This window comes from Microcaecilia unicolor, chromosome 6 (genome assembly GCF_901765095.1).
Source record: "Microcaecilia unicolor chromosome 6, aMicUni1.1, whole genome shotgun sequence".
NCBI classification, from domain to species: domain Eukaryota; kingdom Metazoa; phylum Chordata; class Amphibia; order Gymnophiona; family Siphonopidae; genus Microcaecilia; species Microcaecilia unicolor.
In genome coordinates, this window is record NC_044036.1 from 345,290,583 (window position 1) to 345,317,141 (window position 26,559).

At 44.3% G+C, this 26,559-nt stretch overlaps 1 protein-coding gene across 1 annotated transcript in view; it reads right to left on the reverse strand.

Moving 5' to 3' along the window:
• Positions 1–18,762, reverse strand: part of MAFG (MAF bZIP transcription factor G) — a 30,207-nt gene extending 11,445 nt beyond the window's left edge. Inside the window, exons 1-2 of the mRNA XM_030205173.1 lie at positions 18,696–18,762; positions 1,068–1,132 (exon numbers count right to left, since the gene is read on the reverse strand). Of these exons, the coding sequence (XP_030061033.1) occupies positions 1,068–1,103 (36 nt within the window). The 5' untranslated portion in view covers positions 1,104–1,132; positions 18,696–18,762. The remainder of the gene's footprint in view (positions 1–1,067; positions 1,133–18,695) is intronic.
• Positions 18,763–26,559: the final 7,797 nt, after the last annotated feature.

Consider the following 26,559-nt stretch of genomic DNA (forward strand, 5'->3'; position numbering starts at 1 on the left):
TTGAAAGGTTGTTATAATTTTATCTTTGCCAATAAAAATGACTTAAACATATTCCACCTTGATGAGCCTCTCTCAGAAAGGCAGCTCAAATTAATAAATCCTTATTTTCCTGCTGAGAGTAAGAAGTTAAGATGTTCTCCTCAATAACAGTCAGAGAAAAGGTATCACCAAGATGGTAAAGTGCCTTCACCATGTCCAAATGCACTTCCTTTCTCTACGGTTCCTCCATTTACACACAATTTCTCTTTGGCTTTTCCAGGACAATCTCTAATGCAACTTCTCCCGTTGATATAAAGAGATCCTTACCCCACGTCTGATTTAGAAAAAATCCGATTACAGCTTCTCGAACGACTGTTCACATGTGTTTCTAGAAATACAACCCCCTCATCTCCCTCCCAACGTAACCAGGAATGGGGGAGCAGGCTACAGCGGAGTATAAGAATGGAGGCAGCAGCACAAATGTCAGATTCGAGTGGACAGAAGACGACAACAGGTTGAGGGACCAACCCATTATGAGTTGAGATTGTGAGAAGGGAAAAATCCATGGCGAGGTGTAAAATCATAGGGAAAGCTGGCCTACTGCAGGATGTAATATGTGAACAGCAGAAGTGTGAGGTGAAGTGGGATATTGTGTGAAATTCATGTGGACACCAGCCCAGGGCAGGGTTAAAGTTATTTCTTTATTTTTTGTGTGTGTGGTGGGGGGGTCGGTTTTTTTTTAATTTATGTCTAGTTTTGGGGGGATTTTACCCTCCTTTGGTTAATGAGCCTTACTATGAGTTTATTACTGAATACACCGCTTTGCTGTGTCTTGATGAAAGGTGGTTTAACAAATTTAAAAAAAAAAAACATAAACACAAGGTATGGGATTCTGGAGAATCAACTCATGGTGAAGTGAAATATGGAGTTAGGAGCAACTTATTGGGGGGGGGGGAGTAAGAAGGGGAGAAGAGGATGGTATGAGATTCAGGTGGAAAGACGCTCATGGTGGGGTGCAGTGGGGGAGGCGGGCGTAAAGCATCTGTACGAGTCGAAGACAAGAACACAGAACACAGTCTAAAACTTACCTTCAGGGCTTTGTTTCCTTTGTTGGGGGCCGTCATACCACGAGGGCCTCGTCTGTTACCCACCTCTGGGGGAAAAAGATAAAAATCAACTCAAAGCATCCAAGATGGAAGGAGGTATCAGAAACACATGAACTGCCGGTCACAGATATGCCAGTTTCCTGCTCTCTTCTCCCCGGTCTGCCCTCTTCCTTTCCCCCCCATGGTCCCCTGACCCGACTGACCTCTTTTCCCTCAAAAGTGCTGCAAAATCCCGCTTGGCTCCATTTCTGTACAAGCCCCTGGACTGTGTCCCTGCTAGTTGCTGAAGATACTCAAAGAGTACTCCGAGAGCCAGCCGTCTCTGCCCTGGAGACCAGACCTTTATGAGCAGATAATTACTTAACCACCTCATACAGGGAACACACAGTACAACAGTCAAACATTGATCAATATATTTCATCTTTATGTTTAAACAGTTTTTATTAGCATTTAGCATATTAATCACACAGTACATTCTGCTGGGCTAAATCATCAACGAATTATGCTATATAAGCCAATACAATTCTGAACAGTAACTCCAAACTTTTAATTTCCGCCCCCCCCCCCCCTTTCCCCTCAGCTTCCCCCTCCTACCCCACCTCCCAAATATATTTCATCTTTAAGGTGTTTTCAAATAGAATTGTCTTTCCTTCTAGATCTGACATGGAAAGCTACACAAGCAAGGATTAAAAAAAAAAAAAAAAAGACATCCATATGCTTGAAATGTCCAAATACTGATTTTGCAAAGGCAGAAAAGGGGTATCCAGTACTGCAGTATGTCCAAATAGCAAGGTGGTGTGTTGTGGGCGTGTTTTGGGCAGGACTAGGGAGGGCCCAAAATCAGGACATCCAATAGCGATTACTGAAGGGGAGGAAACACCCAAGACTTTAAAAAACACATCCTAAATTAGACCTGTTTCAGTCAACGTCCAGGGAACAGAAAGGTGCTCTGATTGAGCAACTGACCACTGGAAGGATTAAGGCATGACACCTCCTTAATCCCCCTCCCTCTTCCCTGAAAGGGGATACCAGACTCTAGAGAACAGCTTCAAGTATTAAAGGCATTCTTAGCAAAGGAGAAAGCAAGTCTGAGGAGTCGTCTGGTGGTTTGTGCAATGGATTGTAAACCAAGGGACCCGGGTTCAAATCCCACTTTAAGTCTTTTTTTATTGTGAGCCCTCCAGAAACAGAAAAATACCTACTGTACCTAAATATATGAGACACCTGAAGGGGTGTACATTGTAGGTATTTTTCTGTTTCTGGAGGGCTCACAATTACAAAATAAATTTAAAAAAAAAAAAAGAGGTTTCTGATCAGGCAAACAGAGGTGAAGGCTTAGGCTTCTGTGACGACCTTTCCTTTCTACTTTCAAATCCCAAGCAATCATTACCAAATATTACAAGGATTTCAGAACTTTCAACAATTAGTGGAGCTGAGATTAAATGATAGCAAAACGGTACCTCTAACTCTTAGGATGGATTGATGAGAACCCTTAACAGGTAAACGTTAATCTTTCAAGAAGTACAAAGATGAGGGGACACTCCACGAAGTTACACAGTAATACTTTTAAAAGAAATAAGAGAAAAATACTTTTACTCAATGCTTAGTTAAACTTAGGAACTTATCGCCAGAGCAAGGAGTAAAAAGTAGATGGGTTTAAAAAAAAAGTTTGGACAAATTCCTGAATAGAAGGTCCATAACCCATGGGGAAAACCATTGCCTATCTCTGAGGTTAAGTAGCACAAAATTTTGCTAATTTGGGGGATTCTGTCAGGTACTTGTGCCCTGAACTGGCCACTGTTGGAAGCAGGATACTGGGGTAGATGCAGTGGCGTAGCTAGGGTAGTTGACACCCGGGGCCGGTCATTTTTTAACACTCCCCCCCCAAATCCAGTACTAAGCATACCAAGAATACAAAACACTCAGGACCTATAGAGCAATTCTACTATACCATAAGCAGCAATTTCTACGAGTCACACAAGGAAAAGGAAAGCATCTTAAACACTACAGTGAGCACTAGAACATCAATTCACCTATTGTAAAACGAAAACAGACAGATTAGTACAGATCGCCGATCCTGCACAGTCAATGCCAACCGAAAGCCATGTCTTTTTCACAAACACAGATACACCCTAATCCACTATAGAATAAGCAATAACCTTTCTATTTAGACAAAAATTAAACTGAACCCCCAAGATGCCAGACTCTGTATACAATGCAACACCACAGAAACAGAAAATGTCCCCTAGTACTATGCAAAACATAAAGACAGCAGATGTAAATTTGAAAAAACTAACAAGTACCAATCACCACTTTACAAATTAACAAATAGAAATAAAACAAATACAGAAAATAAAATAATACCATTTTATTGGACTAATACATTTAGCTTCCAGAGGCCAAAATCTCCTTCCTCAGGTCAATACAGTATAGTGCTGTTACAGTATCCTATCCTGACCTGAGGAAGGGGGTTTTGTTCTTTGAAAGTTAAGTCAAAATGTATTAAAATTAGTCCAATAAAAAGATTACCTTATTTACATGTTCTATTTATAAACATTTATTAAACACGGCTACAATACTATATCCTAAAGCAAAATAATAAAAATATATATTTACAGTTTGTTGTCTCTGGTTTCTGCTTTCCTCATCTTCTTTTCACTGTCTTCCTTCCATCCAGCATCTGTCTTCGCTCTCTCTCTGCCATCCAGTGTCTGCCCTCTCTAATGTCCCTTCCATCCACATCTGCCCTCTATTTCTGCCCCTTCCATCCACCATCTGCCCCAGTCTGCCATCTCTCTCTCTCCCCCTTCCATCAACATCTGCCCTCTCTCTCTCTTCCTTCCATCCACATCTGCCCTCTATCTCTGCCCCTTCCATCCACCATTTGCCCCAGTCTGCCCTCTTTCTCTCTCCCCCTTCCACCCACCATCTGCCCTTTCTCTCTGCCCCTTCAATCCGTCTGTCTGCCCTCCCTCTCCCATCCATCCAGGGTCTGCCCTCCCTTACACTCCCCCCTTCCATCCAGGGTCTGTCCCCTCTCTCTCTGCCCCCTCTTTTCAGCCCCCAGTTCCAGCCCCCTTATTCCACCTGCCCCTAGTTCCAGCCCCAGCCCACATCTCCCACCTGCCCCCCTTTTCAGCCCCACTATCCCACCAGTCCCAGCCCTTTTCTCCCATCAGTCCCAAGCTTCAGCCCCCAGCCACTTCTCCCTGTCCCCTTTTCAGCCCCTAGTTTCAACCCCAGCCCTTTTCTCTCACCAGTCCCGATTTTCAGCCCCAGCCAGTTCTCCCTGTCCCCACAGTTTCAGCCCCTGCCCCTTTTCAGCCCCCAGTTCCAGTACTAGCCCCCTTATCCCAACTACCCTCCTTTTCAGCTCCTAGTTCCAGCCCCCTTCATCCACCACATGCCTTTTGCATCCCCCCTTTCAGCCCCAGACCCGTTCTCCCACCTGCCCCAGACATGGACCCATTTTCCCTCCTGCCCCCTTGTCAGACCCCAGTTCCAGCTTCAGACCCCTTGTCCCATCTGAGCACTCCCCTCCCCAGTCCCCTTCTCCCCTCTGAGTACCCATCTGAGCTCCCCCACCCTCCCAATCCCTTCTCCCCTCTGAGCACCCATCTGAGCTCCCCCACCCCTCCCCAATCCCCTTCTCCCCTCTGAGCACCCATCTGAGCTCCCCCACCCCTCCTCCCCTCTGAGCACCCATCTGAGCTCCCCCACCCCTCCCCAATCCCTTTCTCCCCTCTGAGCTCCCCCACCCCTCCCCAATCCCCTTTGAGCACCCCCACCCCTCCCCAATCCCCTTCTCCCCTCTGAGCTCCCCCACCCCTCCCCAATCCCCTTTGAGCACCCCCACCCCTCCCCAATCCCCTTCTCCCCTCTGAGCTCCCCCACCCCTCCCCAATCTGAGTCCCCCCTCCCACCCGACCCGACCTGACCTGACACACCTACCAGGCACCTCCATTCGCCTGCTCCCACCCTGTCCTCTCTTAAAAAAAAAAAAATCAAAGCGCCGGAGTGGCAGGCAGCGTCTCCCGTCTGCCGTTACTAAAAATCTCTTCAACGTCGTCGTTGGGCCTTCCCACATTCAGACCCGCCCACCTCTAAGGTAACTTCCTATTACCGCGAGGGCGGGCAGGACTGAATGTGGGAAGGCCCGATGACGACGTTGAAGAGATTTTTAGTAGCAGGGCAGACGGAAGACGCTGCCTGCCACTCCGGCGCTTCGATTTTTTTTTTTTTTAAGAGAGGACAGAGTGGGAGCAGTGGGAACGGAGCACCCCCCCACCCGCTGACACCCGGGGCGGACCGCCCCCACCGCCCCGCTCTTGCTACGCCACTGGGTAGATGGACCCTTGGTTTGACCCAGTAAGGCAACTCTTATGTTCTTAAGGGTACCTGGTCAAAATAGCCCAAACAAAAAAGCCCCTGATAGTTCCTCGATACAGCCTCTTTGTAGTAGTTAGCTTTGGCTTTGTGACAAAAATTAATGCAAGGCTGAGCCCCCTTTTTATGGAAATGCAGACAACCAATGGCACTTTCAGTTTCTGGAGCAGGAAGGGGTCATTAAGCTTTCAGTCCTGTTTAACAAAAAGGAAGGTTATCTCCATTTCAACAATGTTTGGCATTGCGATTGCTATTGGCTTCTCATACTTTAACTTACTTGCAGCTTCGACATTATATTAAGAAAGTGATACAGGATTCTCTTGCAAACCATTCTGCTGCTGGAGTATAACCACATTAGCAGAGATTAAAGATATACTGCTCAGTATATCCTAACCACTGCTCACTTGCCCTGTACCTCAGTAAATTTAAAACAAATCTGAGAAAATATTTCTTCACTCAAGGTGTAATTAAACTCTGGAATTTGTTGCCAGGTAATATAATAAAAGCAGTTAGCTTGGTGGGGTTTAAAAAAGGTTTGGATAGCTTCCTAAAAGAAAAGTTGTAAGCCATTATTAAAATGACTTGGGGAAAATCCACTGCTTATTTCTAGAATAAGCAGCATAAAATGTACTGTACTGTTTTGGGATCTTGCCAGGTTCTTGTGACCTGGATTGGCCTCTGTTGGAAACAGGATGCTGGGCTTGATGGACCTTCGGTCTGTCCCAGTATGGCAATACTTATGTACTTATGCATGAACTGGGCTCTACCTTAACCGGATGGAACCAGGCTGCTGGCGCTAACTTTGAAAAAGGAGATAGAGCAGCTTTTAAACTAAAATGGGGGAGAAAAGCCAACAGTCACCCAGGAGCGCATGGTAGTGTGTGGAGTATCCTTGAAAGATACTATTGAAACAGGATCTTTAGGGAATCCCAATAGAGATTTCATTTTTATTTATTTGTTGCATTTATACCCCACATTTCTCACCTATTTGCAGGCTCAATGTGTCTTATACAGTACCGTAAAGCGTTTGCCAAATTCGGTAGAGAACAGATATAAGGTTATGTTGTGTTCGAATAAGGTAGGTATATTCCAAGCGCCAATTGGGGTCGAAAGGAGGGAGGTTGTGTATTGTCCAGTACGGTCTTTGGTTTAGTTGTGTGGCCGTATGTGGGGATTTACGTTGGGTCTGTAGTGTAGGCCGTTTTGAAGAGGTTGGTTTTTAGTGATTTTCTGAAGTTTAGGTGGTCGTGGATTGTTTTCACAGCTTTTGGGAGTGCGTTCCATATTTGTGCGCTTATATAGGAGAAACTTGATGCATAGGTTGTTTTGTATTTGAGTCCTTTGCAAGTTGGGTAGTGAAGGTTTAGGTATGTACGAGATGATCTGGATCTGCTTCTGGTTGGTAGGTCTATAAGGTCTGTCATGTATCCTGGGACTACACCGTAGATAATTTTGTGGACAAGGGTGCAGTCTTGAAGGTGATCCTTTCTTTCATTGGAAGCCAGTGTAGCTTTTCTCGGAGGGATTTGGCACTTTTGAAACGTGTTTTACCAAATATCAGCCTGGCTGCTGTGTTTTGGGCGGTCTGGAGTTTTTTTGTGAGTTGTTCTTTACATCCCACGTAGATCCCGTTGCAATAATCTGGATGGCTTAGAACCATTGCTTGTATTAGGTTTCAAAATATTTCCCTCGGGAAGAAAGGTTTTATGCGTTTGAGTTTCCACATTGAGTAGAACATTTTCTTTGTTATGAAGTTTATATGGCTCTCAAGAGTGAGGTTGCAGTCGAGTGTGACGCCCAGTATTTTGAGGCTGTCTGAGATAGAGAGGGTGTGTTCTGGGGTGGTTATGGTTGTGGGTTTGTTCTTGTTGTGTTTAGATGAGAGGATGAGGCAATGTGTTACAGTTTCAATTGGAATCCATGGTGCCCAGACCTGCTTTGATTTCATTGGTTATTTCTGACAAGTCATGTCTGAAGGAAATTTAGATTGTAACATTGTCTGAACGGATTGAGGCCTTGACTGGATAATGACTTTGCCAGTGGGATCATCAATATGTTGAAGAGTGTTGGTGACAGTGGTGATCCTTGAGGTACTCCTCAGACTGCTTTCCACGGTGATGATATGTTTGTATTTGATTTAACTTGGTATGTTCTGGTGGTTAGAAAACCCTTGATCCAATTGAGTATATTACCATCAATCCCGAAGTGGGCAAGGAGTCTTATTAGTATACTGTGGTTTACCATGTCGAATGCGCTCGACATGTCGAATTGGAGGAGAAGTATGCTTTTACCTGTAGCTATTTCCTGCTTGAATTTGGCCAGGAGAGTGACTAGGACAGTTTCAGTACTATAGTGGGAACGGAATCCTGATTGTGAGTCGTGTAGTATTGAGAATTTGTCCATGTAGTCGGTAAGCTGTTTGGTGACCAAGCTCTCCATCAATTTGACTACTAGTGGGATAGATGCAACTGGGCGGTAGTTGGTGAGATCATTTGTTTTTCTTGGTGTCTTTTGGTAATGGGGTGAGAAGGATGTTACCATATTCCTCGGGGAAGTGACCTTGTTGTAGCATGAAGTTTAGGTGGGATGTGAGGTCTGCTATGAAGCGGTCAGGAGAAAATTTTTAGATAACTGGGGCAGGTATCCAGTTTACAGTGGGTGTTGGCGAACCTATGAATTGCTTGTGTGACTAATTCAATGGTGAGGGGAGTAAATGTTGTCCAGGTACAGTCAGCTGGGCATCCATCAGGAGTTAGGTCCAGACCATCAATGAAGTTTTCAATGTCGGTGTTGTGCTGAGGAAGTGTACTGCGTAACTTTGTTATTTTTTTCATTAAAATAATTAGCAAGTTTGTCTGCGGATGGGATGTCTGTTTTGGTTGTGGTGATTGGAGTGGTGTCTAATAGCTTATTTACGAGCTGAAACAGTTTCTTCATTTCTTTATAATCCGGTCCTATTTTGGTTTTGTAATAGTACCTTTTGGCCTGTCTTATTGCATATTTGTATTTTCTGTGTATTTGTTTCCATGCGTTGAGTGTATGTTCATCTTTCCTCTTTTTCCATGTTCATTCAAGTTTGCTGGATTGTGTTTTGAGTCTTTTTAAGTCATCGTTGAACCATGGTATCGAGTTTTGTCTTCTGGATAATTTTGTTTTTAAGGGTGCTATTTCATTTAATATGCTTCTACATTTATCATCCCATTGAGTAAGGTAATGTATGGCTTCCGGTTGTGCTGTCCATTCACTGTCGTATATCTGTTGCCAGAATATTTTTGTGTCTATTTGCCCTCTCGTGCTGTATGATGTTTGTACTTGTATGCAATTTAATCCCTTCTTCTGACAGTTTAGTGATAAGTTCAGTTTGTAGTGGTCGGTCCAAGGTGTTTCTGACCATTTGATATCTGCTATTAATAGGTTGAGGTCTGTGGACAGTTTGTGTGATAAGAGGTCTAGTGTGTGTCCTTTGGTGTGAGTAGCTTGCATGTGAGGCCATTTGAGATCCCAGGAGTGTAGGAAGTCCTTACATTCACTTGCGTTGGTAGAGTTGGGGTCTTCTAGGTGGAGATTAATGTCACCTAGGATTAGTGTGTTGGAGTTGTTTACACAGGTAGTTGAAATGAAGTCTGCGAAGATTGGTTGGCTGTCATTCCAATTACCGGGCAGTCTGTAAAATAGGACGCAGTTCAGATGATCGACCAAGGATTTGTTATAGATTCTAATCGAGGCAATTTCAAGTTCGGGTGTTAAGGATTCGGCAGTGATTTCGGTAGTGAATTGGTCTTGATAGATTAGAGCTATGCCTCTTCCTCTCTTTTCCGTTCTGGTCCAATGATTAATTTTATATCCTGGAGGGCATAGGTCAAGGATTATGGGGTCCTTTTGATTGTGGATCCATGTTTCGTTGATGAAGATTAAGTCGAGGTTTTCTGACGAGATCCAGTCTGATATTATTGTTGTTTTGTTGACTACGGACCTAGCATTGATGTACCATATTTTGGTATGGGTCTGCTAAATTTGATGATGTGTGGATTTTTGTTAGTTGTCGTTATTTGGATAGTGTTTATTTTTTTTGTGATCTTTCTTTCCGTAATGTTGGTATTGTCCGTATTTGGGTGTTCTTCCTTTAGTTTGGTGGTTATCAGTTTGGTGGGGTGTAGAGTGTCTGATCAGTCTTTGGTGAGATTGTATGATGGGTATGATATTATTATCAGCAAGTGGGATGGATAGTGTTAGGTGAATCAGTGAGAGGGAGTAGATTGCTAGGAATATTTTGATAGTAATCATTTTAGTGTCAGTTTGGTGAAAGAAAGCCAGGAGTATCAAATGGGAGAAAAGAATAAGAAGTCTTAAAAAATAAGATGGGAGAGTTAGAATATATAGCACTAAATAGCTACTAAACGGACTTGGAAAAATCCAAAATTCCAGGAATAACATGTATAGAATGTTTGTACGTTTGGGAAGCTTGCCAGGTGCCCTTGGCCTGGATTGGCCGCTGTCGTGGACAGGATGCTGGGCTCGATGGACCCTTGGTCTTTTCCCAGTATGGCATTACTTATGTACTTATGTACTTATGATATAATAGGCATCTCAGAGACCTGGTGGAAGGAGGACAATCAGTGCTAGAGGGGATCAAAGTGGAAGGGGGACTGCACTATTTGTTAAAGCGAGAACTGAGTCACTGTTTTATTGTTAGCATTGATAAAGAAGGCTAAAAGAGAATTTGAAGAGAAACTTGCTGCAGAAAGAAACACTCACAGTAACAACTTTTCAGTGATATCAGAAGCAGAAAGCCTGCAAGGGAATCTGTGGGATTGTTAGATCAAGAAGGAGCAAAGGGGCACTGGACTGGATGGCATGCATTCAAGGGTACTGAAAGAGCTCAAATATGAGATTGCTTATCTGCTGTTAGTAATCTGTAATCTATCGTTAAAGCCATCTGTAGTACCTGAAGATTGGAGGGTGGCCAATGTGACGCCGATTTTTTAAAAGGGTTTCAGGTGTAATCCAGGAAATTACAGACCAGTAAGCCTGACTTTAGTCCCTGGGTAAAATAGTGGAAACTATTACAAAGAACAAAATTACAGAACACATACATAAACATGGTTTAATGGGACAGAGTTAGAATGGTTTCAGCCAAGTGAAGTCTAGTCTCACCAATCTGCTTCACTTCTCTGAAGAAGCGAACAAACTTATGGATAAAGATGAGCCGGTTGATGTAGTGAATCTAGATTTTCAGAAAGCTTTTCACAAAGACTCCTGAGAAAATTAAAAAGTCATGGGATAGGAGGCAATACTCTTTTGTGGATTAGGAATTGGTTATTGGACAGAAAGCAGAGGGTAGGGTTAAATAGCTATTTCTCTCAATGGAAGAGAGTGAATAGTGAAGTGCCATAGAGATTAGTACTGGGACCAGTGCTATTTAACATATTTATAAATGATCTGGAAAACGGAATGAGTGAGGTGATTAAATGCAGATGACACAAAATTATTCAAGGTTGTTAAAACATGTGGACTGTGAAAAATTGCAGGAAGAGCTTAGGAAATTGAAAGACTGGGCATCCAAATGTTAGATGAAATTTAATGTGGACAAATGAAAGGTGATGCACTTTGGAAAGAATAATCTGAATGATAAGATGCTAGGGTCCATCTTGGGGGTCAGAACTCAAGAAAAAGATCTAGGTGTCATTGTAGATAATACTCTGATATCTTCTGTTCAGTGTGTGGCAGCGGCCAAAAAAGGAAATAGGATGCTAGGAATTATTAAGAAATGGATGGTGAATAAGACCAAAAATACAATAATGCCTCTGTATTGCTCCATGGTGCAACCTCACCTTCAGTATTGCGTTCAGTTCTGGTCGCCGTATCTCAAAAAAGATATAGCGGAATTAGAAAAGGTTCAAAGAACAGCGATTAAAATGATAAAGGGGATGGAACTCGTCTCATATGAGGAAAGGCTAAAGAGGTTAGGGCTCTTCAGCTTGGAAAAGAGACGGATGTGGAGAGATATGATTTAGGTCTATAAAATCCTCAGTACATTTGAACATTTGAAATTAAATACTTCTCATATGCTGATGACATTATACTCCTATTCCCATGGCAGGACCAAAATGCAGTACATGCCCTGATGAAGGTGGTCTATATGGATTCACACTTTACTACGGCCACACAAATAAATAAGAGTTTTGAATGTACTCCAACCTGACTGCCCGGCCTCCTTCAGGTAAAATAAACACAGGTCTATACAGATGCTAACAGTGTCCACCACTGCAGCAAATAAACTGCTTTATAAATTACTAAAAGAAGGAGAGTCAGACACAGAAGGCTGTTATTAATATGAGAAATAAGCATTTTATTAAAACTTACCAATTAAGGATACATTGGCATATGAATATTTCAGATAATAGTGGCTGCCTCTCCCAAAGACATACACCTTTCTAAACAAAGGGTAGCCCTTCCCAGCTACGTATGGGAGATGGGGAGGAAGGGGGGAGGGACCCGGGGACACCCGAGTTTAACACCCCCAGAGGCTGTAAAAGAAAGAAAGGAAAAGAAATCCCTACCTGACCAGCGTCTAACAGAGAATTCCTAGGCACAGAAGAAGAGGTAGCATTATTAACCTCTAAAAGAGAAAGAGAGAGACTAATGGGCTCACTTCCTACCTGCTGGGAGACTGAGAAAATACTGAGGCTAGGGTCACATGACCAGGGCTCCTATTGGCTCTCTAGAGTCAGAGTTTTTTCTCAGTCTCCACCTGCTGGTAGGCGAGCACAACCCATCAGTCCAATCCTGGTCCGGTCCAGAGGGACGCTAAGGAATTAAGGATACATTGGCATATGAATATTTCAGATAGGTCGTACAGCAAATCAGACAGTCCACAAGCTTTTCTCATATGAGAGTGGTAAACTGGCCGCAAAGTGCGAATCCACAGTATTACTTCTCTAACTTCTAATGGTTACAGCTGTCAGTTATATACACTTATCATCACATGTTTTTTGGTCATACTTATTTCTGTTCTCATTCTTCTTCTGTAATTATACTTACTAATTTACTCAGTATCAAATTTACTTTGTATCAGCATTAGTGAATTTCACTTAATCTTATATTTACAGTAATTTCAAAAGGTCATTCGCACTTGCAACATAAATGTCTCTGTAACCACTGGTTGTGTTTACTTCTTACCACCTGTTGTACTACCTCAAAATTCCCCTAAATCATCAGAGTCTATAAACCATTTTCTAATTAAATCATATTTCGGTTCCTTAGCCATATTTACTTCCTTGTTAGCCAATGTTACAAGGTCCTCAAGAGACCATGTGTCACATCAGCATTTAAGTGCATGTACAGTCGCTATCTCTCTATATAAAAGGCAACCCCAACGTTCTGAAGCCTCCACGGAAGTTGAGGCGCCCGAGATATCCGGTGTGCCCTGGAGTGTCTGCACCGCCCTCGCGTCAAAACGTCATGACGTCGAGGGCGGAGCTATAACACTCGAGGCCCGAAACCGAAACGCCACAGGCACGGCCACGGAGGCGCAGCAAACAAACAAAAAAAAAAAAACCCTACCCACACACAGCGACGCGAACACCGAACAAGGCAAGTAGCTCGGAGGGAGGGGGCCCCTTGCTAGCACCCGTTTCATTGCCCTCAGAAACGGGCATTTATTCCTAGTCACTTTATAGATTGTACTTTTAACCTTTTGAGGCCTAGCTCAACACACAATCATGCAGGCTATTATTCAGCCTGTGCTATGGTCCTATGGTCATGTCCCATAGGTTCCATATTAACAGTTCCTATTCCCATGGCAGGACCAAAATGCAGTACATGCCCTGATGAAGGTGGTCTATATGGATTCACACTTTACTATGGCCACACAAATAAATGTGGAAACTCAAAAGAGTAAAACCTTTCTTCCCGAGATACAGTGGGGGAAATAAGTATTTGATCCCTTGCTGATTTTGTAAGTTTGCCCACTGACAAAGACATGAGCAGCCCATAATTGAAGGGTAGGTTATTGGTAACAGTGAGAGATAGCACATCACAAATTAAATCCGGAAAATCACATTGTGGAAAGTATATGAATTTATTTGCATTCTGCAGAGGGAAATAAGTATTTAATCCCTCTGGCAAACAAGACCTAATACTTGGTGGCAAAACCCTTGTTGGCAAGCACAGCGGTCAGACGTCTTCTGTAGTTGATGATGAGGTTTGCACACATGTCAGGAGGAATTTTGGTCCACTCCTCTTTGCAGATCATCTCTAAATCATTAAGAGTTCTGGGCTGTCGCTTGGCAACTCGCATCTTCAGCTCCCTCCATAAGTTTTCAATGGGATTAAGGTCTGGTGACTGGCTAGGCCACTCCATGACCCTAATGTGCTACTTCCTGAGCCACTCCTTTGTTGCCTTGGCTGTATGTTTTGGGTCATTGTCGTGCTGGAAGACCCAGCCACGACCCATTTTTAAGGCCCTGGCGGAGGGAAGGAGGTTGTCACTCAGAATTGTACGGTACATGGCCCCATCCATTCTCCCATTGATGCGGTGAAGTAGTCCTGTGCCCTTAGCAGAGAAACACCCCCAAAACATAACATTTCCACCTCCATGCTTGACAATGGGGACGGTGTTCTTTGGGTCATAGGCAGCATTTCTCTTCCTCCAAACACGGCGAGTTGAGTTCATGCCAAAGAGCTCAATTTTTGTCTCATCTGACCACAGCACCTTCTCCCAATCACTCTCGGCATCATCCAGGTGTTCACTGGCAAACTTCAGACGGGCCGTCACATGTGCCTTCCGGAGCAGGGGGACCTTGCGGGCACTGCAGGATTGCAATCCGTTATGTCGTAATGTGTTACCAATGGTTTTCGTGGTGACAGTGGTCCCAGCTGCCTTGAGATCATTGACAAGTTCCCCCCTTGTAGTTGTAGGCTGATTTCTAACCTTCCTCATGATCAAGGATACCCCACGAGGTGAGATTTTGCGTGGAGCCCCAGATCTTTGTCGATTGACAGTCATTTTGTACTTCTTCCATTTTCTTACTATGGCACCAACAGTTGTCTCCTTCTCGCCCAGCGTCTTACTGATGGTTTTGTAGCCCATTCCAGCCTTGTGCAGGTATATGATCTTGTCCCTGACATCCTTAGACAGCTCCTTGCTCTTGGCCATTTTGTAGAGGTTAGAGTCTGACTGATTCACTGAGTCTGTGGACAGGTGTCTTTCATACAGGTGACCATTGCCGACAGCTGTCTGTCATGCAGGTAACGAGTTGATTTGGAGCATCTACCTGGTCTGTAGGGGCCAGATCTCTTACTGGTTGGTGGGGGATCAAATACTTATTTCCCTCTGCAGAATGCAAATAAATTCATATACTTTCCACAATGTGATTTTCCGGATTTAATTTGTGATGTGCTATCTCTCACTGTTACCAATAACCTACCCTTCAATTATGGGCTGCTCATGTCTTTGTCAGTGGGCAAACTTACAAAATCAGCAAGGGATCAAATACTTATTTCCCCCACTGTATATCTTCCGTACCCTGGTACAGTCAATGGTAATAAGTCATCTGGACTACTGTAACGCATTGTATGCTGGCTGCAAAGAACAGACCATCAAAAAACTCCAAACAGCCCAGAATACCGCCGCCAGACTCATATCTGGAAAAACTAAATATGAAACTGCTAAACCCCTTAGAGAGAAACTTCACTGGCTCCCACTCAAGGAACGCATTGCGTTCAAGGTCTGCACGATTATACACAAAATCATTCACGCAGACGCCCCAATCTACATGCTAAACCTTGTGGACTTGCCTCCCAGAAATGCCAAAAGGTCATCCCGCAAATTTCTCAATTTGCACTTCCCTAGCTGTAAAGGACTGAAATACAAGCTGATATATGCCACCACCTTTTCCTACATGAGCACGCAGTTGTGGAATGTATTACCTACAGCCCTGAAAGCGATTGATGAAATAACTAATTTCCGCAAATCTTTGAAGGCACATCTCTTCAATAAGGCCTACAAAGAGAACCCATAACCTTACACAACTACCTCACCAATCCACCCAATCATTAAAGTCCACCTTCTATCCTGCCTAACACCTTCCCTCTCTCTTCCCTTACTCAATCTTTGTACATCACCAGTTGTATCTGATATCATGGAATGATTACGTCATAACCAAACTCTGTAAGCCACATTGAGCCTGCAAATAGGTGGGAAAATGTGGGATACAATGTGGGAGTGGAGGAGTGGCCTAGTGGTTAGGGTGGTGGACTTTGGTCCTGGGGAACTGAGTTCGATTCCCGGCCCAGGCAGCTCCTTGTGACTCTGGGCAAGTCACTTAACCCTCCATTGCCTGCCGCACTGAGCCTGCCATGAGTGGGAAAAAGTGCGGGGTACAAATAAAAAAAATAAGTAAATAAACAAATAAAAATAAATAATAAATAAATAAATAAGAGTTTGTAAATGCTTCTTCAAACTAAAACTTCTCAGACATGTTAAATATTTACTGGAAGCGAAACATAGTATCATTGTAGATGACGGCAGATAAAGACCTATGCAGTCCAATATGTGCAGGCACTGGTACTATCTACACTGGACTACTACAACACAGCATATCGAGGCCTCAGGACAAAGTAATCAGAAAACTTCAGATTGTACAAAATACAGCAGCCAAAATAATCGGAAATCGAAGGTCTGATCATACCAATCCTTTCCCAAGAAACTTAATTGGCTTCCCTGCAAAGCAAGAATCAAATTCAAGCAAAGGTCTCTATGGCCTATCACCAGGATACATACAAAAATCTGTACACGTCTACCAGCCTGAGAGGTCTCTTAAGGTCATAAACCTTTTTATACAAGGCAAAGGCACAGAGCTATGGAACCACCTACCGTTAGAAACAAGACTATCATCTGACCACATGAGCGTCTAACGTCAACTAAAAACCTGACTTTTCCATAAATATTATGGAAGAACACATTAGGACTTTATCAACCAGTAAGTCTGGTGGTTGGGAGGCGGGGATAGTGCTGGCCAGACTTATACGGTCTGTGTCGGGGCTGGTGGTTGGGAAGCGGGGATAATGCTGGGCAGACTTATACAGTCTGTGCCAGAGCCGGTGGTGGGAGGCAGGGATAGTGCTGGGCAGACTTATACGGTCTGTGCCAGAGCCGGTGGTGGGAGGCGGGGCTGGTGGTTGGGAGGGGGGATAGTGCTGGGCTGACTTATACGGTCTGTGCCAGAGCTGGTGGTGGGAGGTGGGGCTGGTGGTTTGGAGGCGGGGATAGTGCTAGGCAGACTTATACGGTCTGTGCCAGAGCCGGTGGTGGGAGGTGGGGCTGGTGGTTGGGAGGGGGGATAGTGCTGGGCAGACTTATACGGTCTGTGCCAGAGCCGGTGGTGGGAGGCAGGGATAGTGCTGGGCAGACTTATACGGTCTGTGCCAGAGCCGGTGGTGGGAGGCGGGGCTGGTGGTTGGGAGGCGGGGATAGTGTTGGGCAGACTTATACGGTCTGTGCCCTGAGGAGGACAGCTACAAATCAAGGTAGGGTATACACAAAAAGTAGCACATATGAGTCTACCTTGTTGGGCAGACTGGATGGACTGTGCAGGTCTTTTTCTGCCATCATCTACTATGTTACTATGTAAGTCCAACCTCATTGTACACGATTTACAGTCCTTATATATCAGAACATTCCATCTCACCTGTACACAATCACACGTTCATGAATGATGGAGTTGGTGACTTATAATGAATTTAATCTGTTCGTTTAGAATGCAACCAGTTAATGTATGCTGTCCTCTGCCTTGAACTTTACAGTTAAGCAGAATACAGATGCCCAAATTAAACAAGTAGAAGTGAAATAATTTTTTTACTTTTTCAAAAAGTACAAAGACCAGGGGACACTCAATGAACTTACACAGAAATACTTTTAAAAGAAATAGGAGAAAATATTTTTTCACTCAAAGAATAGTTAAGCTCTGGAACTCGTTGCCAGAGGAGGTGGTAACAGTGGTTAGCATATCTTGGTTTAAAAAAGGTTTGGACAAGTTTCTGGAGGAAACGTCCATAATCTGTTATTGAGCCAGACTCGGGGAAGCCACTGCTTGCCCTGGGATTGGTTGCATGGAATGTTGGTATTATTTGAGATTCTATATGGAATATTGCTACACTATGAAATTCTGCATGGAATCTTGTTATCCTTTAGAATTCTAGAATCTTGCTGCTCTTTGGGGTTCTACATGGAATGTTGCTACACTTTGGAATTAACATAGTAACACAGTAGATGACGGCAGAAAAAGACCTGCACAGTCCATCCAGTCTGCCCAAGAAGATAAATTCATATGTGCTACTTTTTTATTTGTACTGTCCTCTTCAGGGCACAGACTGTATAAGTCTGCCCAGCACTAGCCCCGCCTCCCAACCACCAGCTCTGCCACCCATTGTAGGCTAAGCTCCTGAGGATCCCTTCCTTCTGCACAGGATTCCTTTATGTTTATCCCACGCATGTTTGAATTCCGTTACCGTTTTCATCTGCACCACCGAATTCTGCATGGAATCCTATTATCCTTTAGAATTGTAGAACCTGGCTACTCTCTGGGGTTCTACATGGAACGTTGGTACTCTTTGGGATTCTAGAATCTTGCTACTCTCTGGGGTTCTACATGGAACGTTGGTACTCTCTGGGATTCTAGAATCTTGCTACTCTCTGGGGTTCTACATGGAACGTTGGTACTCTCTGGGATTCTAGAATCTTGCTACTCTCTGGGGTTCTACATGGAACGTTGGTACTCTTTGGGATTCTAGAATCTTGCTACTCTCTGGGGTTCTACATGGAACGTTGGTACTCTTTGGGATTCTAGAATCTTGTTTCTCTCTGGGGTTCTACATGGAACGTTGGTACTATTTGGGTTCCTGCCAGGTACTTGTGACCTGGTTTGGCCACTGTTGGAAACAGGATACTGGGTTAGGTGGACCATTGGACTGACCCAGTATGGCTACTCGTATGGATATAAATAAAGGTGGGGGGACTGGACGTGATGGGAGCAGAGACCGAGGATATGATGGGATGGAGGGGGGAGGGGGCCGCTCCACCTGTAGTCTCACACATCAGACCGGAGACCCCACCGTCCCCTCCCTCCCCGTCATCTACCATCTCTTCGGTCCAGCCTGTCTCCACTTCCGCTTCTCCCCCCCCCCCCCCCCCCCACTAAGTCCCCAACTTCTTCCTCATCCTACCTTCAAACTCAGGCCTTAGGTCTTCCGCCACCGGCCTCACCGATTTCCTTCACGGCGCCCCGCCCCGCCCCCTCTGACGCAACTGCTCAACCACCACCGCGTCCCGACTCCCGACCAGCCCCAAACAGGAAATTGCGTCACAGGTTGTCGGGAGTCGGGACACGAGCGGTGAAGAAAGACTGTGGAGGGTGTTGATGAGGGTGGTGTAAAAGACGGTGCAAGGTGAAGTGGGGGGGGGGGGGTGGAAGTTTGATGAATGACGGGGGGTGTGAGAATGAGAGGGAGGGGCTGAGGGGGTGTGAGAATGAGGGGGAGGTGCAGGGCTGGGGAGTGTGAGAATGAGAGGGAGGGGCTGGGGGGATGTGAGAATGAGGGGGAGGTGCTGGACGAGCTGGGGGTGTGAGAATGAAGGGGAGGGGCTGAGGGGGTGTGAGAATGAAGGAAGGGCTGGACTGGGGCTAGGGGGTGTGAGAATGAGGGGGAGGTGCAGGGCTGGGGAGTGTGAGAATGAGAGGGAGGGGCTGGGGGGGTGTGAGAATGAAGGGGAGGGGCTGGGAGATGTGAGCAATGAAGAGAGGTTGGGCTGGGGGTGAGAATGAGGGAGTAGTGTTGGGCTTGGGGGGGTGAGAATGAGGAAATGGGGCTGGGTTGGGGGGGGGTGAGAATGAAGGAGAGGTGCTGCACTGGGGCTCTGGAATCTGAGAATGAGGGGGAGATGCTGGACCAGGGTTGGGGGTTTAAGAATGCAGGGGAGACGGGCTGGGGAGGGTGAGAATGAGGAGGAGGGACTGGACTGTTGCTGGAGGGTTTGAGAATGAGGGAGAGGTGCTGGACTGGGGCTGGGTGTTTGGTCATGAGAGGGAGGGGGGGTCGCTTGTGAGCTGTTGATTGTCTGCTTCTTCCACTTTGCCTTGCAGTTCTCTAGGAGAGGTTATACCTTAAGCCTGCTTCAACCTCATTGAGTCTCTATGTTGGGGTTGTCCAGGAACTGCCTGAAGGAAGGGCACAGCCGGACCTGTCCTTGGAAATCTTTAAGACGAGAGCTCCCGTCCTGTGCTACAGTTTGCCATAAGCCATATGTGTATCTAGTAAAGAAAGGTGATCAGGTGGAGCCTGTGAAGCGTCTCCTACATTCCTGCATTTCACTCAACGTACATGTGGACTTGCACATGCTCTGCCTTGGAATATATAAATGTCTGATCTTTGTATATCCTGTAGCTTTAATTTACTGTTGTTGCAATTTTGAAAAAGGATTTTCCCTTTTAACCACTTTGTTTTCTGTGTAGGAGTCATGTTCGTCTGTGAAAATGGCTTTTATAACATTGTGTAGCTGTATATGTATGTGTAAGTTCCTGTACCAGAGGTCTGCATTTGGGTGGAACTCTTATATACCTCTGTATTTTACTTTATAAAGTAGGTAGGTGCCCGCATTAGAGTTCATGCACATAGCTGCACTTTCCTTGAATCAGGTGTAATTTTGTGCACAGCTGGGGATTATTTTAGGACCCTCTTGAATAAAGGCAGTTAAGTGTGTAACTTGTCTGTATAAAACAGAAGTGTAGGCTGATTTTTTTTTATTAGCCTATTGAGCCTGCAAATAGGTGGGAAAATGTGGGATACAAATGCAACAAATAAATAAATTACTTCTCACTTGTTTGGCAATACATGTTGGACCAATAAAAGTTATCTGAATCTGTAAAGGATGTTCCTCCCTTCTTGATGAGAGCTGCCCCAGTCTAGAGGGTGATATGCTTCGGTGAACTAGGCAAAGTTCCTGAAATGGAACAGTTGTGCGTTTATTTAATAAAACTAGGTGAAATGTTGCTGAGCCTTAAGTAATTGAACACAGAGATGCATTTAAGGAAACCTGACATTTTTGTTTTGTAAAAGAGTATACCTTATCGTCCTGTTAGACCAATCCGTACCAGGCTGGGTTTTCAGGTTTTCCGCAATGAATATGCATAAGATCTATTTCCACACAATGGAGGCAGTGCATGGAAATAGATCTCATGCATATTTACTGGGGAAATCCTGAAAACAGACTGGATTGCGGCTCTCGAGCACCGAGGTTAGACAACTCTACATTTGACCAATCCACACCAATGTCCCTTAGATAGAGGTAGAGAATCTGAGGCCTGGTGCTTATTGGAATCTTTTAGTATTTCTCTACCTCCAGCAGATGTAAAGTTGTGTTGATGCTGTAGGTGGGTGAGTAAGCCTGCTCCCTGGGAGGTAGTCTACAGCCTATGTCCCTGACCAGGGAGTGAACGGAGCTCTATGGGTCCCTCATTTTTGAATGCAAACCCTGCAGTCTGTCATCAAAGCAGTTAAGGCAAATCTCTCAGAGGCTTGCCTGCATATTCCCATTCTGGAATCGAATAAGCTTTTCCTGTGGTTTCATGTGTTGAGCAGCCACTTTCAATTCAGAGCAATGCCCTTTGGGCCAGCCACAGTGCTTCGGACTTTCTCCAAGGTTATGGTGGTGGTGGCCTCCCTTTGCAGACAATAGGTTTGGGTTCACCCCTATCTGGACAACTGGCTCATCCAAGCAAGTTCAGACCAGGAGTACAAGGAGGTGACCACATTGATCATTCCACTACTGAAACGTCTTGGATGGATGGCGAATTATACCAGGACCCAGCTGAACCTTTCCAAGGTGATGGAGTATTGGAGGTTCACATGACACATGCAAAGGCATGGTCTTCCTCGCAGAAAGGATCTAAAAGTTTCAGGCCCAGGACATCCATTTCTGTACATAACCATCTGCCAGAGCACAGGATTACCCTCATCTTCTGGGGGTCGATGGCAGGTACCATAGAAGTGGTGCCTAGAGCCAGGGAGCATATGAGACTGTTACTCTCCAGGTGGGCTCCCTATTCCTGAGGTTTCAAAGTGACTGCCACTCTCCCTAACCTTACTGGAGGTGTTGGCTTGGTGGAACAATTCAGCTCATTTGGCTTGGGGGGGGGGGGTTCTGTTGGACCCTCCCCCCCCCCCCCCCCACTGGGTAGTGGTCACAACACATGCCAGCCTGGTGGGCTGGGGAGCATACTGCGAGGGCAAATGGTCTTTAAGGGAGGTACTTTGCCTATTGTTATCATCATGACTAAAAAGTGAGGACGTTATAATGCCTTTGTATTGCTCCATGGTGCGACCACTCCTCGACTATTATGTTCAATTCTGGTCACTGCATCTCAAAAAAAGATATAGTGGAATTAGAGAAGGGCAACGAAAATGATAAAGGGGATGGGATGACTTCCCTATGATGAAAGGTGGCTGAGGGGAGATATGATAGAGGTCTATAAAATACTGAGTGGAGTGGAACGGGTAGACTTGAATCGCTTGTTTACTCTGCAAAAATACTAAGACTAGGGGTGTGCCTAGTAAATTAAAAATGAATCAGAGAAAATATTTCTTCACTCAACCTGCAATTAAACTGGAATTCGTTGCCCAGAGAATGTAGTAAAAGCAGTTAGCTTATCGGGGTTTAAAAAAAGGTTTGGCTGGCTACCTAAAGGAAAAGTCCATAGACCATTATTAAATGGACTTGGGGAAAATCCACTATTTCTGGGATAAGCAGTATAAAATGTTTTGTACTTTTTTGGGATCTTGCCAGGTATTTGTGACCTTGGATTGGCCACTGTTGGAAACAGGATGCTGGGCTTGATGGACCTTTGGTCTTTCCCAGTATGGCAATACTTATGAACTTATGGATTCCTTTCTGATTGTAGAATGATATTTATTAGTAAATCTAATAAACAGAGTTTTTCAGATGTACAATGATTAGAGGATCTGGAGCAGAATTAAATAACATTTTGCTCTTGCCAGTGGCTGTGAGTATGCTCCACCCCCCCTTATGCATTTAAAATTAACAATTTTGTTGGTTCAGTTATATGGTGGGCTACACAACATTATTAGGAGGGGAAACATAAAATTTGTTGTAGTATAGGAGAGCTTTGGGGTCCTTAAGCTGAAATAAGGTTTGCCCTTTTTTGTGATCTATTTTATAAAACAATATATGCACCTTTGTTCCTTTCAAAAATAGTCTTCTGGAAAGCTCTTGTCCTGATGCTAGAATAACGTTCACATATATGATAGTAGAAATTAGCCATGTTCTCTGCCCCTGGAAACACGTGTGTCACATGAAAGTAGGTCCTGTGCTTTCTGAGGCACCTACGTTCACGTGGGTTTTATTAGTGCCCTGCTAAAATGTGTAATAAGCCCTAGTACAATTACCCGCATAATGCACTGATTTACTAGGAAGGAAGCTTTCTAACTCAGTTCTCTCACTAGTAAGAAAAGCAAGGCGCTGTGCCCCCCGGTTGCACGTTCCCGCCGCTCAGATGCACCCCGCTGGGAAGGGCGGGAAAAAGGGGGTTTAAAACCCCTGGGCAGAGCCCGGACGTCCTCTTCTGGCCATTTAGTCCAAAAACAGACTGTCCTTTACTTTCAGACTTTTGTCTGCTAGTGACTTTTAGTATTTTGGTGTGAATGTCCTTGGAGTGTTTTCATTCATTAGATTAAAAACTTTTTGAGGATCTCATAGTGGTTTGTGTAACAGAGGGATGTGTTTGGTTGGGTGTGCATGGGGAGAAGAAGGCATACAGGACTTGCTGTCATACTTCATGTTTGGGAGTCCCCCTCCCTTGGACAAAGAATTTGATAGCTCCAGGGAGCATCTAGTACAAAGGCTGGACACCCATTCAGAAGCCACATTCCCAGCTGCATTTCTTCATTCCTACAATTCCATAGATACTTCCTCTTCTGATATGTTGCAGTTGTCTTGGCAGCAGAGATTTCAAGGGAGAGCAATTGGGGATAATTTATATGACATGCATTCCTCTTTTAATATGTCAAAAGGCAGCTATTTCCTAAAGCAGTGGTTCCCAAACCTGGTCCTGGAGACACCCCGACAGTCAGGATACCCACAATGAATATTCATGAGAGAGATTTGCATGCAAGTCTATCTCATGAATATTCATTGTGGATATACTGAACATAAGAACATAAATGTTGCCATACTGGGACAGACCGAAGGTCCACCAAGGCCAGCATTGTGTTTCCAACAGTGGCCAATCCAGGTTACAAGAACCTGGCAAGATCCCTAAACAGTACAATATATTTTATGCTGCTTATCCTAGAAAAACTGTCAAAAGGTTAGGCGTTCTACTTGTTATGTACTCAAAACACAGCAAACATATGCAAAAATAGAAAGTAGAAAAGTGAATGTCACCCAGTACTATACAGATTGAATCTTGGGGATGTCTCATATATTATCATTTGGCTGTGTGTGTGACAAAGTGCTCTTGTCTATCAGCCATAACAGTCTTTAATCATTGACAACCCCCTCCATCCAAATTTTGTGAAAATATATATTGGTGTAAAAAGTACTTAGGGCACACACTTATAAAACAGTAGGAAGGTATCTATTTAGACCACCACTGTTTAACTATCACAATCACTTATCTTGTGCGTCTTTGTGTATATATTGAGGAGCATCCAGGAACCTTCGTTATCCCGACAGGACCTGTTTCGCTGGATTGCTTTGTCAAGGGATAATCGGTTTCAATTTCCTGGTATGCCTTGTGCATCAAGATTCAATTTACATAGACATCACATGAACAATACAGCCAGTAGGGCCCCCACCCCGGTGGGACAGCACTTCACAGAACCAGGACACTGTACCAGTGACTTCACAGTGAGAATCCTGAAAGGTAACTTTAAAACCATACAAGAACGTAAGACCTTTGAAGTCAGAATGATTGAATATTTTAACACCCCAACAGAAAGGACTTAACAAGGATCTGGGGTTCCTAGCCCATTATAAACCATAAAGCTGTATTTCTCTGTTGATCACCCCACCCCTCAATTATCCACACCCATCCTGTTAGAATATCAATGATATGCTTTGATGTCCCCATGCATACCTCCTACCCACCCCCATCCTCCCACCCTGTCAGACTGTCATAGTAATGCTTGAATGTTTTCACTTATATACACTGTCAGCTAGCACATTTGCTTATTTCCGATCTGACGAAGAAGGGCAACCTTCGAAAGCTAAACAAGAAATGTATTAAGTTATGTCCAGTAAAAAAGGTATCATCTTATCCATGTTTTATTTTGTTTGATTTCTATTGATAACCTTAAGAGTGGACTAACACGGCTACCACACTCCCCTTCTCCATTAAAACCCTTTAGTGTCCAATGTTCCCGTAATAAGCCATATGGGAACAGATTGGTGGGAACTTTGGACACTAAAGGGTTAACAGTACTGACCATTTAGCTGAAAGCTGACTGGCTGCGGTGCCTCCAAGACCAGGTTTGTGAACCACTGTCCTAAAGACAACATAGTTGCTTAAAATAAGCTCATACAACAATCCACTCCCCACCCCCCCCCCAGTACAGCATAAATTCTCTTCCTCAAATGTAGACCTACTCCAAAGAAGTTAATGTATGTGTGTAAGGAAGCAGTTCTCTATTTATTCACTTAATTTTCTAGTTCAACCACAGCTATACAGAGCACTTGCTTCATCTTACAAGGATAAAGATCACAATATATACCTTTTATAAAGGTTTTTCCAAAAGGAATGTGTCAGTTTTTGCAACGAGCATTGTTGATAACGAAAAAAAGTATCTTGGTTCTGTGGTGTCTAGTAATTGACTGATGCTACATCACGAGATCATTGATCAAACTGCTGCATAATTAAATACTTGCAATATCGTACTTGGACTCTAGGCAGGGGAAACAATTTAAAATGGTTTGAGAATCTTTTTGGTCTATGCTAATACCATTGGCATGAAGTAGAGTTTTGAATATTTAAGATCCTTTATGTTGCAGGAACCCATCATATTGTTCTCTTGATTTGGGGGTTGGGAAGATGAGAGTTTTGACTTGATGTTGGAACTGTATAAGTTTCTGGATTGGTTATAATTTAAATAGAAATGAGTTTAAACATAAAGGCTTTTCCACTGAAAGGCCTTTGATAAAATTGTATGGCTGAATACATGCTGACAGATTGTGGGTAGGAATTCCCCAAGGGTATAATTTGGATGGACTGGAGGTAGAATTGCATGGAGTAGGTAGACACTTGCAGCGTTTTCAGAGCATTTCAATTTGTGCGCTGTTGGAGTTCATTCTGAGTCACATCGGAGTCTATGTTGTCTTTATAAAATAGGAATAAAATAAGTATCTTCTTGTACTTTCAACATAACATAAACACATAGAAATGAGGCATATAATGACCATGTGATCTCTCCAGTCAATCCATCCATGCCATCTACTATCCCTTCCTTTCTCATAGAGATCCTCTCGTCCCGAGCTCTCTTGAATTCAGATACTGTTTTCATCTCCACCACCTCCACTGGGAGGCTGTTCCATGAATTCACCACCCTTTCTGTGAAGAAGTATTTCCTCAGATTACTTCTGAGTTTATCCCCTTTCATTTTCATGCCCCTTTGTTCCAGAGCTTCCTTTCAATTGAAAGAGACTCACCTTCTGTGCACTTACGCCTCAAAAGTATTGAAATGTCTCGATCATATTTCCTCTCTTCCACCTTTCTTGACTAGCTTACTTGTGGGCTGGGCTATCTGGGTGGCTGCACTGGCCTGAATGGCTTACTTGCTGACTGGGTAGCTGTCTGGCTTGTTTGCTTGCTGCCCGTTACTGCCCTGGTGGTCTAGAAGCCTCTTTGGGGCAGGAGAGAAGCCCACTCTTTCCCACCTACTGTTGCTGCTCTGCCCAATACAGCTGCTTCTTTAAAATGGCTGCTGAGACTTCAAGCGGCAGCCTCGTGAGACTTCCACTTCGAGTCTAAGCGGACGCTTTGAAGAGGTGGTCCATATCAGGCAGAGCAGTGGCAGTGGG